The sequence below is a fragment of the Solanum stenotomum genome, chromosome 6, assembly GCF_019186545.1.
Source record: "Solanum stenotomum isolate F172 chromosome 6, ASM1918654v1, whole genome shotgun sequence".
In the NCBI taxonomy this organism is placed as follows: Eukaryota; Viridiplantae; Streptophyta; class Magnoliopsida; order Solanales; family Solanaceae; genus Solanum; species Solanum stenotomum.
Window position 1 is genome coordinate 2,364,646 of NC_064287.1, and position 16,241 is coordinate 2,380,886.

Consider the following 16,241-nt stretch of genomic DNA (forward strand, 5'->3'; position numbering starts at 1 on the left):
TTTGCTATGAAATAGAAAAGATCATTCATACATAGCATAGTCCAAGCTTTTTCTGTGCAGGTCTAAGTCTATCTCTTTGCATTTGAGCGTACTAGCCCCTTTACTAATACTAATGAATGAATGGGTCGAGCTTTGTCCTTCTTTCCGCAAGAACCCTAACCCTTCATTATATTCCATACAGCCTTGGCGAGGTTCAGGCCTCAGCGTGGGGATCTTTCTGGAAATCAAAACTGGTTTTGTTGAGGAACGAAGTAAGAGATGCTGGTATAATATGGGGGGTCGCAGAGAGAAAAGTCAGGATAACGAGCGCTCCGCCCGCCAAGCGGGTGGCGGGAGCAGCGGGCAAGTGCTTGGTAGGTGGGTTAGGTGCACCTCTCACCCAGTGGCTCTGAAAGTTTTGCAATATAAGTGGCCTTACTTCAAAGCCCCAGAAAACCCCCCTTACTCTCTCTCTATAAAAAAAAGATGATGACTCCCAAGAGCTTTTATTGACAGAGTCGCTTGGCACTTCGATGTCGACTCATCACATCCTGGGGTTGAAAAAGATCCCAAGGATTAAGGGCTGCCACGTGTCCCGTGAACTGCTATCGTAATTGGATCTCCTACCGTCTGTCTATCTCTTATCAGGAAAAAGCTTCCCTTCATTCGCTTCGCGGGAGCCGCACAGCCCGATGAAAGCAAAGGCTTTATGATGTACCCGACCGCCTAATTTCTCTTAGGTGCTATAGCTGTTACTGTGCTTTCTGGATACCTTTCCATGAAAAACTTACTACGGAGCTCGGGGCTTTGAGATTCCCTGTGATGGTGGGCCATTATGTTCCCTTGTCTCCCCTTAGAGGGGAGGGGTGGAACTATTGAGGAGTTTATGTGAGACAGCATCATAATTCTTCGATTTAATAGAGTCAGCAAGATCCGGGTGACCAGAGAGAAATCAAATTCAAAGAACAATACTATAGTATTAAATTTTTTCCATATTTTAGCTTCTAAACTAGTTTGACTTAAATTTTAGGGAAAATGCATAAGTACCCCCCCAGCCTATACCCGAAATCCCAGAGACACACCTAACATTTACTAAGGTCCTATTACCCCCCGAACTTATTTTATATGTAATATTCTACCCCTTTTTGGCCTACGTGGCACTGTCTTGTGGGCCCAGCGCATGTTGACATTTTTTTCGAGGATAGTGCCACGTAGGCCGAAAAGGGGTAGAATATTATAGATAAATTAAGTTCGAGGGGGTAATAGGACCTTAGTAAAGGTTAGGTGTGTCTCTGAGATTTCGGGCATAGGCTGGGGGGGTACTTATGCATTTTATGTAGATTGAAACTTTTTTTTTTAGTTTCTTGCTCAGTGTTTGATATTTATATTGAAATGTACAAAATTTGAATTCACATTGAATAGCGCCACATTTGGGAGTAGCGCCTTGTTATAATTTTTTTTTTCTATACCTAAAACTCAAACTCGAGACTATGAAGTAGATTAAAACTTACTTTGGCCAACAACTTTTTAAAACTGATCCTTTCCGCCGTCTTTTTTTTTTTCCAATGACTTTATAATATAAAAACTTTAGTGCAACAAATCATATGTATATTATATTAAACGTGTTTGAACTTTTTGTAAAAGATTAAAAAATAAAGTTGATAGTAATTGGCTGCAGCTTTTATATTTTTGTTTTTTTTCAAAACTCTGTTTTTTCAGCTCAATAGTCTCCTCCCATGGCAGAGTCCCGGAAAGTAGCAGTAATCGGAGCCGGCGCATCGGGTCTTGTGACGTCGCGTGAGCTACAAAGAGAAGGTCACAGAGTTGTTGTATTCGAGAAATCAAACCAACTGGGTGGTCTATGGGTTTACAATCCTCGAGTTGAGACCGATCTACTCAGTCTCGATCCAAACAGAGAAATTGTTCATAGCAGTCTTTACAAATCTCTTCGAACAAATCTTCCTCGACAACTTATGAGTTTCAGCGATTACTCTTTCGATTGTGCAGAAATTGGGAACCGATTGAACTTTCCTGAGCACGAAGAAGTATTGAAGTTTTTGAATGAGTTCGCTAACGATTTTGGGATCAATGAGTTGATCAGATTCAACACGGAGGTAGTACGAGTTGCGTCGGTTGAATTTGGGGGAAATCGTTGGGTTGTTGAGTCAAAATCGGAGGAGTTAAGTTCAGAAGAGGTGTTTGATTCTGTAGTGATTTGTAATGGTCACTATACAACACCCAGAGTTGCAAATATTCCAGGTAATATTTGTCACCTTCTATGGTAATAAATATGAAATAATTCTATCCACTAATAATTCTATACATTAATAATAAGATAAATAAAAAGAAATCACTTAATAAAGAGTCGTGTGTTGAAAATACTTTAAATTTGGTGAGAATTTAGGAATGTATTTCAATCGTGTTGCAAGATTAAAAGTGTATTTAAGTTCAAATTATCAAAATAAAAAAGAGTTTTTAAGACGATCAATAAATCAGAGATGAAACTAATAATTCACCCTAGTTTAAAAGTATTTTTAATATTTCTCCCTTTTAAGTTTTCTACTGTTGCAAAAAAGCTATAAATGAAGCACAAATAAAAACTTAATTAGACAAAAGTATCTTTATTAAACAATCTCTCAATAATTTTACCCGTATGTCTCTCAAATATAAATACAATCTTCTTCTTCTCTTCCTTTTTTAGCCAATTATATATATATATATATATATAAATAAATAAATAATTTTCTTTTAACATTTGAATATGAGAATTTTATATAGTTTCAAAATAACTGACTGAGTGCGACCTTTAAAGTGCGAAGAGAATTATGAAGTTTCAGGTTTGAGCCTTTATAAAAGTAAAAAAAATACAGTATGATATTTTTTCATTTGTCAAAGTCTTGGTGCATAAAATTACTTAGTACCTTTTGCCAGTGGGAGACAATATGTACATGGCGGACACCACATCAAGACGGAGCCAGGATTAGGAGTTTGGGGCTCACAAGTTAATATACATTTATATTTATTTAACTTTCTAATACAAATATAGGGTCTGCAGAAAAGCTACTGGGTCATCCGAATCCATGAACCCCCACTTAGCTCGGCCCCTGTCAGTCTGTCACTGCGTTCCTTAAAAGTAATAAATAGTGAAAACAAATTAGGATGGTAAGACAATATGTACATGGCTTGTATTTTGAACTAATTCTTGTTAGTTAAAATCCAAAGGTATACACAACTGGCCTGGAAAACAAATACATAGCCACAATTATCGAGTTCCTGAGCCATTTAAGGATCAGGCAAGACCTTTATACACTTTCTGCATTTTCACTTCTTAAAGTTACATACAACAAGTCTATGCTTCCACTTGTAAATCATTATTTTTGTATTCAGATTGTAGTAGTAATTGGAGATGGACCAAGTGGACTTGATATTTGCCGAGACATAGCGACTGTAGCCAAGCAAGTTCATCTGTCAACAAGATCTTCTGAAATTGAAGTTTCGAAATTGGACAATTATGAAAATCTATGGAACCATTCAAAGGTATGTAATTGTTTTAAATGTTGTTGATTATGATATAGAAAGGGAGCTGATTTTGGAAGTTCTTATTGCAGATTGATCATGTTGATGAAAGTGGTGAAGTGACTTTCTTGGATGGATCTTCTATTCACGCTGATATCATTCTCCATTGCACAGGGTTTAGTTCAAATCTTGAATCCTTTTGTTTTCTCAAAAATCGTGTGATCATCTCATCTAAAAAAATTAAGTTTTTAAAGTTAAAGATCACCCTTTCATTTATATCTTCAACACGCGCCACTCACATATGGACTTGATCTAGTCTTTGTGAGCTAAAGTTGTGGAAGTTTTCTGTTAACGTGTGGCAGTGAGACACATAACCAGGACTTCTATCTATTCTGATATCATGTTGAATTGTAAGATCATCTTATCTAAAAACTTCATGATGTGTTTAACATTATTTTCTTGCGCAGATACAAATATGATTTCCCATTTCTTGAAACCAACGGAATAGTAAGTGTAAATGACGAGGGCCGTGTTGTTGGACCACTATACAAGCATGTCTTTCCTCCAATGCTTTCTCCCTGCCTCTCCTTTGTTAGTATACCTTATCAGGTCAGCCAAATTGTATGAAAGAATATTATGGAAAACATTTTCTCGATGTTTGATTGGAGAGTGAAAATAACATAAGCAAACTGGATCATGTTTGACAACATATTTTAGTTTTTATTGATTAGAGTAGTAAATATGCAATGAACCCCCTTCATTGAAAGATTACGCTATGTAGATAGGGGAAAATGTTTTTTTTTTTGTTGCATATGTATAAGTTTTTGGATCTTCTTGGCATAAGAACCTTTTTTTTCGAATCCTCTTTACTTGAATTTCTGACTCCGTCACTATGCTTTTACGTTGTATTATGCTCTTGAAATTTTTTAGCTACTGTGAGAAATGACAATGTAGACTTTTCCATGTGATGATCAGGGAATAGTCTTTCTAATGTTTGAATTACAAGCCAAATGGATTGCACAAGTTTTGTTTGGAAAGGTGCTTTTACCATCTGAAGAGGAGATGTTAGCTGATGTTGAGGATCATAATAGGCAACTTGAGGAAGCCGGCATCCCAAAACGTCACACTCATCGCCTTCACCCTCATGAGGTTATTCCGATAACTAATTTATTTTTCTAGATTCATTTCAGTATGACTTGGGCAAAAACCTGTTCATCACTCGTTATTTTGTTGCTTTTTTCTTCTTTTACAAAATTCCCATGCCATTATTAGAAAAATTCTTGAATATAAAACTTCACCCAATTCCTGCTACAAAAGAAGTATAGTTGAGAAGGATTTGTATGTCCACATGTTAAAGATCCTAAAACACTTTCTAAAAACTCAATGAAGGAGAGCCTTGATTGTTATGATCATATTGCAAGATATGAGACTTGAGTCCAACATCGATTTAATTAATGGGGAGCTGATGTGGGGTTTATGCATCTTTTGACTCTCCCATCTTAATAGCTAGTTTCTTGGCTACCTAGATTGTATCAACGATATCTGAGCCACCCACCACCCGTCATGCCTTGGATCGTGACATTGATACTGCAGTGTTGAGGCAGTGTTGGCCTCAGACTAGAAAATTGTTTAGCGCATAATCGTTGAGGACATAGCGTGGTTTATTATTATCCTATTGCAAGGTGTGAGACTTGAGTCCTTCATCTATTTAATAGGGAGCTGATGTGGGACTTATATAGCATTGGGATCTCCCACCTCAACAACTAGCGTTTGGGTTTGGGGTGTGGTTCTCCCTAGATTGAATCATTGCATAACAATACTAAGAATTGTTATCATGTGACTAGGAGGTCACATGTTCAAGTCGTAAAAACAATCTCTTGCAGATATACAAGCTAAAACTGCAAGTAGACCATAATGTGATAAGACCCTTCCCTAAAACTCATGCATAGCAAGAGCTTCATATTCGAGTTTTCTTTCTTTTTTTCTAAATGTGAATGTTTTACCTATAAAGTTAGTGATAGGCTATAATTACTGAATTTGTTGGCAGATGGAGTACATGGACTGGATAGCAGCTCAAATAGGAATGCCATCACTTGACGCCGGCCTAAAGGAAATATATTGGAGTATTTACAAATGTGCTCGTGAAGTAGGGTATGCAAACTATAGAGATTTGTGGGTCTTTGAAAATTTGACTCAATCGTCTTTGTAGTTATCAAAAAATTAGTGGTTTTTTTATATGTAACATCATTTCTATTCCTTTTATGTTTTACCACATTCATTTAGACGATGAACTAATCTTATATATGGATTTATTTACATAAATATTCTATTATAATATATTAAGATGTTAAATGTTAACATTTTTTCAAATAAACTTTATAATATAATCTTATAATGAGTTAAATTTTGAAATTATTAATAAAACAATATTTAAAGATCAAGAGAACCACCAAGGATGAGGTGCAGCTGATGGAACTGACCAAAGGTAAATTAAGAGAAATCGTAATATATATATATATATATATATAAGCAACACAATACTACTCCCTTTGTTTTTATTTATATCTCACCATTTTAGATTTCACATTCCTATAGAAATTATGTAAGTTTACCAATATACTTTTGTTTAGTATTTTATTGAAGTCAAGTTTTCAATAAATGTACATAAATTAATTTATTTTTATCAATTAGTTATCAATGAACATAAATTAATCATTTAGTTTTCCTATGTTGGTCAAATTCATACTTTCAAAGCTAATAACTCTCAAGGTAGGAAGAATAGTGTCATTTATGCATTAATTTTGTGAAATGACAAATACTCTATCTATCCAACAATACTTGTCCACTATTGACTTTGCACACGTCAATAAATAGAAGGGTGATTTTACCAGATCACCATTTAAATATAATAAATATAATGTCTTAAAAAATATAACAGAGAAATGACTATAATTAATAATAAAGACAAATTAGGATTTAAGTATAAAATTATCTATTAATTTATGAAGTGTGTTGAACATTTGAAAAACATAGAGTTAATATCTCAAAAGGTCACTCAATTTTAATAATTTATCTAATAAAATCATTAAACTTTATTTTGTATCAATAAAATCACTCAACTTAAGTTTTTATATCAATAAAATCACTCAATAAATTTCATCATTAAAATAAATTTAACATGACAAAATAAATTATTGGCCTTGTCATGTTCATCATAATTAAAATAATAAGCAAATGACTTGAAATTACTACTACATCATTATACAAAGATACCGTAAAGGGGTTTAAACCTGCATAATTACTACTGCATCGAAATCATATTTTTAGTTTATACCTGCATAATTAGGGGTGCCATCGGGATATCGTAAAAGGATTGATTGAAAAATTATATTATATATATATGAAATTAAAATTATTTTTTATATTCATATAATAAACGTTGAATCATCTTAATTTCTTTATGTGTTTACCTCTTTATATTAGCGAACATCAAAAAAATAAAAGGTGATCTTTAAAAAGAAAAAGATATTATCTTCCGTTTAGATTAAATGAGGAAGAGAGGTTTACGGGTTACTGATTGACGGCATGCTAAGAGAGACCATGGTAGACGTTGATGGAAAAAGTAGCAGCAAAGAATATATGGAGACAACTCCTATCTATAAATGAAGAATTTTGACTCATTTATTTATTATTCAATCATTAATATAGTATAAAAGTAATTATTTTGTCATATCAAATTTATTTTAATAATAAATGTGATTGAGTGATTTTATTGATACAAGGTAAAGTTTAATGACTTTGCTAGATAAACTTTCAAAGTTGAGAGACATTTTGAGATATTAATTCAAAAACATAAGATATGAGTTGGCGCCGAGCATAAAAGTTAGTTAAAAAAATGGTTAGACAACTGTATACACAAGGATATATTAGTTTTCTAAAAATTGACAATTTAGTTTGTCTTTATAATATAAAAAACTCAGTGCAAAACTGTGTTTATCCAGCTCAATAGTCTCCTCCCATGGCGGAGTCGCGGAGAGTGGCGGTGATCGGAGCCGGGCCATCGGGTCTTGTGACGGCGCGTGAGCTACAAAGAGAAGGTCACCGAGTTGTAGTATTCGAGAAATCGAACCAACTGGGTGGTCTATGGGATTACAATCCTCAAGTTGAGACCGATTTACTCAGTCTCGATCCAAACAGAGAAATTATTCATAGCAGTCTTTACAAATCTCTTCGAACTAATCTTCCTCGACAACTCATGAGTTTTAGCGATTACTCTTTCGATTGTGCAGAAAATGGGAACCGATTGAACTTTCCTGAGCACGAAGAAGTATTGAAGTTTTTGAATGAGTTTGCTAACGATTTTGCGATCAATGAGTTGATCCGATTCAACACGGAAGTTGTACGAGTTGCGCCGGTTGAATTTGGGGGAAATCGTTGGATTGTTGAGTCGAAATCGGAGGAGTTAAGTTCAGAAGAAGTGTTTGATTCTGTAGTGATTTGTAATGGTCACTATACAGTACCCAGAGTTGCAAATATTCCAGGTAATATCTGTCACCTTCTAATAGTGAAAACAAAATTATGATGGTAAGAGTTGAACAGAAAACAATTTTACCTTGCTTCACTCACAAGTCACAGCATGGTGATCAAAGAAATGAGAATGATTGGATTTTATTTTGAACTAATTGTTGTTAGTTAATATCCAAAGGTATAAAAAATTGGCCTGGAAAACAAATACATAGCCACAATTATCGAGTTCCTGAGCCATTTAAGGATCAGGCAAGACCTTTATACACTTTCTGCATTTTCACTTCTTAAAGTTACATACAACAAGTCTATGCTTCCACTTGTAAATTGATTTTTGTATTCAGACTGTAGTAGTAATTGGAGATGGACCAAGTGGGCTTGATATTTGCCGAGACATAGCGACTGTAGCCAAGCAAGTTCATCTTTCAACAAGATCTTCTGAAATTGAAGTTTCGAAATTGGACAATTATGAAAATCTATGGAACCATTCAAAGGTATGTAATTGTTTTAGATGTTGTTGATTATGATATAGAAAGGGAGCTGATTTTGGAAGTTCTTATTGCAGATTGATCATGTTGATGAAAGTGGTGAAGTGACTTTCTTGGATGGATCTTCTATTCATGCTGATATCATTCTCCATTGCACAGGGTTTAGTTCAAATCTTGAGTCTTTTTGTTTTCACAAAAATCGTGTGATCATCTCATCTAAAAAATTTAAGCTGTTAGAGATCACCCTTTTACTTATATCTTCAACACGCCCTGATTTAATCTTGTGGGCTAAGCTCGTGGAAGTTTTTTTGTTAATGTGTGGTAGTGAGACACACAAACCGAAGGACTTCTATCTATTATGATATCATGTTGAATTGTTATAGAGAACATACTTGTATTTACTTAGTGATGTCTTTAACATTATTTTCTTGCACATACAGATACAAGTATGATTTCCCATTTCTTGAAACCAATGGAATAGTAAGTGTAGATGACGAGGGCCGTGCTGTTGGACCACTATATAAGCATGTCTTTCCTCCAAAGCTTTCTCCCTGCCTCTCCTTTGTTGGTATACCTTCTCAGGTCAGCTACATTTGTAGGACTTGCATATATATAAGTTGTTTGGATCTTTTTGGCATACAAACTTTCTTTTTTGTGAATCCCCCTTACTGAATTTCTGGCTCCGCCACTGCTCTTTAACATTGTTAGTATGCTCTTGAAAATTTTAAAGCTATTGTGAGAAATGACAATGTAGACTTTTCACTGTGATGATCAGGGAATAATCTTTCTTGGGTCTGAATTACAAGCCAAATGGATTGCACAAGTTTTGTCTGGAAAGGTGCTTTTACCTTCAGAGGATGACATGTTAGCTGATGTTGAGGATCATAACAGGCAACTTGAGGAAGCCGGCATCCCAAAACGTCACACTCATCGCCTTCACCCTCACGTGGTTAATCCGATAACTAATTTATTTTTCAAGATTTGTTTCAGTATGACTCATGCAAAACCTGTTCGATCAATATCACTCGTTATTTTGTTGCTTTTTTCTTCTTTTTCAAAAAACTTCACTCAATTCTAGCTACAAAATAAGTATAATTATGTTGAGAAGGATTTGTATGTCCTCACGTTAAAGATCCTAAAACACTTAATAGAACTTAATGAAGGAGAGCCTTGACTGTTATGATCCTATTGCAAGATATGAGACTTGAGTCCACATCGATTTAATGGGGAGATGATGTGGGGCTTATGCATCCTTTGATTCTCCCATCTCAATAGCTAGTTTCTAGGCACCCTAGATTGTATCAACGATATTAGAGGCACCCACCACCCATCGTGCGTTGTATGGTGACACCGGTATTGCAGTGTTGGCCTCATACTAGAAAATGGTTTAGCGCATAATGTTTGAGGACGACTGATGCAGAGCGTAGTAGTCTGACGACTGATGTGGAGCTAGCATGGTTTGTTATTATCCAATTGCAATGTATGAGACTTGAGTTCCTCATCAATTTAATAGGGAGCTGATGTGGGACTTATATAGCCTTGGCTCTCCCACCCCAATAACTAGCTTTTGGGGGTGTGGTTCTCCCTAGGTTATATATCATTTGACATATATAGTTGTAAGAATTGTTATTGTGTGACCACGAGGGACTCACATGTACAATTCGTGAAAACAACTTCTTGCATAAATACAAGCTAAAATTGCGAGACCATAATGTGATACGGCCCTTCCCTAGAACTCGTACATAGCAAGAGCTTCATATTCGAGTTTTTTTCCTTCTTTCTGAATGTGAATGTTTTACCTATAAAGTTAGTGATAGGCAATAATTACATGAATTTGTTGGCAGATGGAGTACATAGACTGGATAGCAGCTCAAATGGAAATGCCATCACTTGACGCCGGCCTAAAGGAAATGTATTGGAGTATTTACAGATGTATTGGTAAAGTAGGGTATGCTAACTATAGGGATTTGTGGGTTTTTGACAATTTGGCTAAATTGTCTTTGTAGTTATCAAAAATTAGTGGTTTTTGATATGTAATATCATTTCTATTCATTTTATGTTTTATAACATTCATTATATAATTATTCCAAACATTAATAATAATACTGTATCACAAACTGTCTCTCTACCTCCACGAGGTAGTGGTAAGGTCTGCATACACTTTACCCTTTTCAAATCCTATTTTATGGGATTTCACGGGGTATGTTACTGTTTTTGTAATAATAATATTGTATTATGATTTAACTTTAAAGAAAATCAAATAATAATATTAGAGGAGACTTGCTTTTTGTTCTTGAGATCTACCTATAAAAAATAGGATAAATGCCTATATTTATGGGCCTATAAATTTAAAAATAAAAAGTGAAAAGAAGTAAAAACTAAAGTGCAAGTAAAAGATCAAGAGAAAATTGCACTATATATTAGTTCAAGCAACTATACTTTTAAATTGGATCCATATTTTAGCTTTTTACATAGATTAAAACGTACTTTCCATCTCTTCCCCCAACAACTTTTTAAAACTCATCCTTTCACCAATCTTTATTCTAATTTTATTGATCAGTTGTGTGTGTGATATCCTTGAACAAAGAACAAGTAGTAGAAGAGAGGTTTTGATTAAAAAAAAATCTCAAACTAATTTTATATTAATTGAATATCTAAAAAAACCATAAGATCTGAGTTATAGCTAAGCATAAAAATCGGAGAGGAAGTAGTTGGACAACTATAAACACAATGCTACATTGATATTCAACTTCTTGAAATTGGCAATTCAGTTTAACTTTATAAAATTAGTGCAACAAATCACAAATCATATCTATATTATATTAAAGGGATAATATATAAATATGATCTTTAACTTAGTTTCAATTGATATTTACACTTTCTAATTTTGAATGTGCACAAATAAATACTTAAATTTGTATAAAATTAAACAAGTAGACACTTTCATCATATGTGACGTCCTACACAACAATTTTCTATCCTATGTATGTATATCTACTTATTAAATTTTATATAAATTTAATTAATTACATGTGCACACACAAAATTAAAGGACACATAAATTATTAAAAAGACATATTTATGTATTATGACGGTAACTTTTTCCCAAACTTAAAAACTAAAGTGGCTAGTAAGTAGTAATTGGCTGCCGCTTCTTTTCAAATTCTGTTTTTTCAGCTCAATAGTCTCTTTCCATGGCGGAGTCCCGGAAAGTAGCAGTAATCGGAGCCGGCGCATCCGGTCTTGTGACGGCGCGTGAGCTACGAAGAGAAGGTCACCGAGTTGTAGTGTTCGAGAAATCGAACCAACTGGGTGGTCTATGGGTTTACAATCCTCGAGTTGAGACCGATCTACTCAGTCTCGATCCAAACAGAGAAATTATTCATAGCAGTCTTTACAAATCTCTTCGAACAAATCTTCCTCGACAATTCATGAGTTTCAGCGATTACTCTTTCGATTGTGCAGAAAATGGGAACCGACTGAACTTTCCTGAGCACGAAGAAGTATTGAAGTTTTTGAATGAGTTCGCTAAGGATTTTGGGATCAATGAGTTAATCCGATTCAACACGGAGGTAGTACGAGTTGCGCCGGTTGAATTTGGGGGAAATCGTTGGGTTGTTGAGTCGAAATCGGAGGAGTTAAGTTCAGAAGAGGTGTTTGATTCTGTAGTGATTTGTAATGGTCACTATACAGTACCCAGAGTTGCAAATATTCCAGGTAATATTCGTCACCTTCTATTGGCGATAAATATGAGAAATACGACAAATGGAAAGAAATCACTTACTCTCTGCCTTCCTTTTTAGTTGTTAGAGTTTCTCTTTTGAGAGTCAAAACTATATAAATATTAACAAACTTTTTAAGACGTATTTTTCATCATATTGATATGAAATTTGATGGGATGGCCTGGGTGGGGAGTGGTTGGGGAGTAGGGGTGGGGGTAAGGGGTGACGTAAAAATAAAAAATTAAAGGATGAAGTAGATTTATAGAAAGTGTTTTGCTTAATTTTGGAAGGGAAGTCATTTTCCTTAAATTTGGGAAAAATGAGTTGATTGGAAAATATTTTCCAAGCATTTAAGCTAACCATTTCGAGAAAATGTTTTCCTCCATACCAAACACACCCATAGTTTTTGAATATCTAAAATTTTGTTTTAAAATATCAAACTAATGTAATCTAATTTAGCTTTAAAAATTAGTCAAATTAACTTTCAAAAAGTGCAACGTAACAACTAAAAAAGAATGAAGGGATTAATATTTTTATCTCTGTTCAACCTATTTCATTGAAAGCTCTTAATTATACTACTCCTTATAGCATCATGTTTACTTCTCCGGAAACTTAATTTGACAAAAGTGCCTCTTAAGATAAGCTATTTTAGAATTTTGGCCAAACATGTACTCTTAGTCGAGATAAATAAAATTTGACTTACATTCTAAAAATTACTCCCTCCGTTTCACAAAGAATGATCTAGTTTGTCTTGGCACGAAGTTTAAGAAAATAAAGAAAACTTTTGAATCTTGTAATCCTAAATTAAAGTTATGTCAAATGTACAAAATTGCCCTTTAATCTTGTGGCCTTAAACATGCCACGTGGAAAGCTGAAATTAAAATGTTACCAAAAAAAAAAAAGAGGCCAGTTTTTTTTTTGAAACTGACCAAAAAGGAAATGAGGTCAGTCTTTTTGAAATGGAGGGAGTATTTTTTTAACGTTTAGATATGAAGAGATTGTCGGTTTCAAAATATATAACGAGTGTGACCTAGTGGTCAACAAATCCTTGTGAAAGTAGATAATAAAATGTTATATTCTTTCATTTGTGTAAGTTTTAATGGACGTAGTTACACATTTTGCTGGTGGGAGATGGCAGATACTTGGCCATAAACCACCATAGAAAAAATAGTGAAAACAAATTAGGATGGTAAGAGTTAAACAGAAAACAATTTTACCTTGCTGCACTCACAAGTCACCACATGGTGATCAAAGAAATGAGAATGATTGGATTTTATTTTGAACTAATTCTTGATAGTTAATATCCAAAGGTATAAACAATTGGCCTGGAAAACAAATACATAGCCACAATTATCGAGTTCCCGAGCCATTTAAGGATCAGGCAAGACCTTTAAACCCTTTCTGTGTTTTCACTTCTTAAAGTTACATACAACAAATCTATGTGTCCACTTGTAAATCATTATTTTTGTATTTAGATTGTAGTAGTAATTGGAGATGGCCAAGTGGGCTTGATATTTGCCTAGAGATAGCTACTGTAGCCAAGCAAGTTCATCTTTCAACAAGATCTTCTGAAATTGAATTTCCGAAATTGGACAATTATGAAAATCTATGGAATCATTCAAAGGTATGTAATTGTTTTAGATGTTGTTGATTGTGATATAGAAAGGGTGCTGATTTTGGAAGTTCTTATTGCAGATTGATCATGTTGATGAAAGTGGTGAAGTGACTTTCTTGGATGGATCTTCTATTCATGCTGATATCATTCTCCACTGCACAGGGTTTAGTTCAAATCTTGAGTCTTTTTGTTTTCTCAAAAATCGTGTGATCATCTCATCTAAACAAATTTAAGCTGTCAAAGTTAAAAATCACCCTTTCATTTATATCTTCACCACGCCCCCTCACATGTGGACTTGATCTAATCTTTGCGGGCTAAAGTTGTGGAAGTTTTCTGTTAATGTGTGGCAGTGAGACACAAAACTAGGACTTCTATCTATTCTGATATCATGTTGAATTGTATGATCATCTTATCTAAAAGCTTAGTGATGTGTGTTTACATTATTTTCTTGCGCAGATACAAGTATGACTTCCCATTTCTCGAAACCAATGGAATAGTAAGTGTAGATGACAAGGGCCGTGTTGTTGGACCACTGTACAAGCATGTCTTTCCTCCAAAGCTTTCTCCCTGCCTCTCCTTTGTTGGTATACCTTATCAGGTCAGCTAAATTGTATGAAAGAATATTATGGAAAACATTTTCTCACTGTTTGATTGGAGAGTGAAAATAACATAAGCAAACTGGATCATGCTTGACAACATATTTAGTTTTTATTGATTAGAGTTCCCTTCATTGAAAGATTACGCTATGTAGATAGGGGATTATGTTTTTTTTTGTTGCATACGAACCTTTTTTTTTGGAATCCTCTTTACTTAAATTTCTAGCTCCGTCACTATGAGTTTACATTGTATTATGCTCTTGAATTTTTTTTAGCTATTGTGAGAAATGACTATGTAGACTTTTCCATGTGATGATCAGGGAATAGTCTTTCTAATGTTTGAATTACAAGCCAAATGGATTGCACAAGTTTTGTCTGGAAAGGTGTTTTTATCTGAAGAGGAGATGTTAGCTGATGTTGAGGATCATAATAGGCAACTTGAGGAAGCCGGCACCCCAAAACGTCACACTCATCGCCTTCACCCTCAGGTTATTCCGATAACTTATTTATTTTTCAAGATTCATTTCAGTATGACTCGGGCAAAAACTTGTTCATCACTCGTTATTTAGTTGCTTTTTTCTTCTTTTTCAAAATTCCCATACCATTATTAGAAAAATTCTTGAATATAATACTTCGTTCAATTCCAGCTACAAATGAAGTATAGTTGAGAAGGATTTGTATGTCCTCATGTTAAAGATCCTAAAACACTTTCTAAAACTCAATGAAGGAGATCCTTGACTGTTATGATCCTACTGCAAGCTATGAGACTTGAGTCCCACATCAATTTAATGGGGAGCTGATGTGGGGCTCATGCATCCTTGGACTCTCCCATCTCAATAGCTAGTTTCTAGGCTACGTAGATTGTATCAACGATATCAGATTCACCTACCACCCGTCATGCCTTGGATTGTGATGCCAGTATTGCAGTGTTGTCCTCAAAACATATTCGTTGAGGATGACTGATGCAGAGCATAGCGTGGTTTGTTGTTATCCTATTGCAAGGTATGAGACTTGAGTCCCACATTGATTTATATATCCTTGGATCTCCCACCTCAATAACTAGCTTTTGGGGGCGTGGTTCTCCCTAGATTGTATCATTGCATAACAATGCTAAGACTTGTTATCATGTGACTAGGAGGTCACGTGTTCAAGTCATGAAAACAACCTCTTGCAGAAATACAAGCTAAAACTGCAAGTAGACCATAATGTGATACGACTCTTTCCTAGAATTCATGCATAGCAAGAGCTTCATATTCGAGTTTTTTTCTTTCTTAATTACATGAATTTGTTGACAGATGGAGTACATGGACTGGATAGCAGCTCAAATGGGAATACCATCAGTTGACGCCGGCCTAAAGGAAATGTATTGGAGTATTTACAGATGTGCTGGTGAAGTAGGGTATGCTAACTATAGGGATTTGTGGGTCTTTGACAATTTGGCTAAATACTCTTTGTAGTTATAAAAAATTAGTGTTTTTTTATACGTAATATTATTTCTATTCATTTTCTGTTTTATAACATTCATTATATAATTATTCCAAACATTAATAATAATAATACTATATCACAAACCTTCTCTCTACCTCCACGAGGTAGTGATAAGGCCTGCATACACTTTACCCTTTCCAAACCTTATTTTATGAGATTTCACGGGATATGTTATTGTTTTTGTAATAATAATATTGTATTATGATTTAACTTTAAAGAAAAGAAAATAATAATATTAGAGGAGACTTGCTTTTTGTTCTTGAGATCTACCGATAAAAAATAGGATAAATGCCTATATTTATGGGCCTATAAA

The 16,241-nt window shown here is 34.5% G+C and overlaps 1 protein-coding gene across 9 annotated transcripts; it reads left to right on the top strand.

Annotated features, from left to right (window-relative positions):
- The first annotated feature begins 1,665 nt into the window (after window positions 1-1,665).
- Window positions 1,666-16,062, top strand: LOC125867312 (flavin-containing monooxygenase FMO GS-OX-like 2). Of its 9 annotated transcripts, XM_049547758.1 has the most exons (8): window positions 1,666-1,794; window positions 7,593-8,036; window positions 8,201-8,271; window positions 8,364-8,513; window positions 8,585-8,667; window positions 8,948-9,089; window positions 9,262-9,456; window positions 15,736-16,015. In XM_049547758.1, the coding sequence occupies exons 1-8, from the start codon at window positions 1,716-1,718 to the stop codon at window positions 15,895-15,897; spliced, it is 1,326 nt and encodes a 441-aa protein (XP_049403715.1). In that variant the 5' UTR covers window positions 1,666-1,715; the 3' UTR covers window positions 15,898-16,015. The 9 variants fall into 9 exon arrangements, with proteins under 9 accessions (XP_049403715.1, XP_049403719.1, XP_049403723.1 ...); XM_049547762.1 differs by lacking the exons at window positions 7,593-8,036; window positions 8,201-8,271; window positions 8,364-8,513; ... (2 more) ...; window positions 9,262-9,456; window positions 15,736-16,015 and adding exons at window positions 3,202-3,272; window positions 3,367-3,516; window positions 3,588-3,670; ... (1 more) ...; window positions 4,471-4,644; window positions 5,543-5,789 and having other exon boundaries at window positions 1,676-2,238; XM_049547766.1 differs by lacking the exons at window positions 7,593-8,036; window positions 8,201-8,271; window positions 8,364-8,513; ... (1 more) ...; window positions 8,948-9,089; window positions 9,262-9,456 and adding exons at window positions 3,202-3,272; window positions 3,367-3,516; window positions 3,588-3,670; window positions 3,963-4,104; window positions 14,761-14,928 and having other exon boundaries at window positions 1,683-2,238; window positions 15,736-16,062.
- Window positions 16,063-16,241: the final 179 nt, after the last annotated feature.

Bases quoted from the DNA above. Each gene is read 5' to 3' on its own strand.
- LOC125867312 (XM_049547758.1), top strand. From the start codon at position 1,716: ATGGCAGAGTCCCGGAAAGTAGCAGTAATCGGAGCCGGCGCATCGGGT. The intron at 1,795-7,592 runs GTCACAGAGTTG...TACAAAGAGAAG, and splicing joins GCGTGAGCTACAAAGAGAAG to GTCACCGAGTTGTAGTATTC. The intron at 8,272-8,363 runs GCAAGACCTTTA...TTTTGTATTCAG, and splicing joins CTGAGCCATTTAAGGATCAG to ACTGTAGTAGTAATTGGAGA.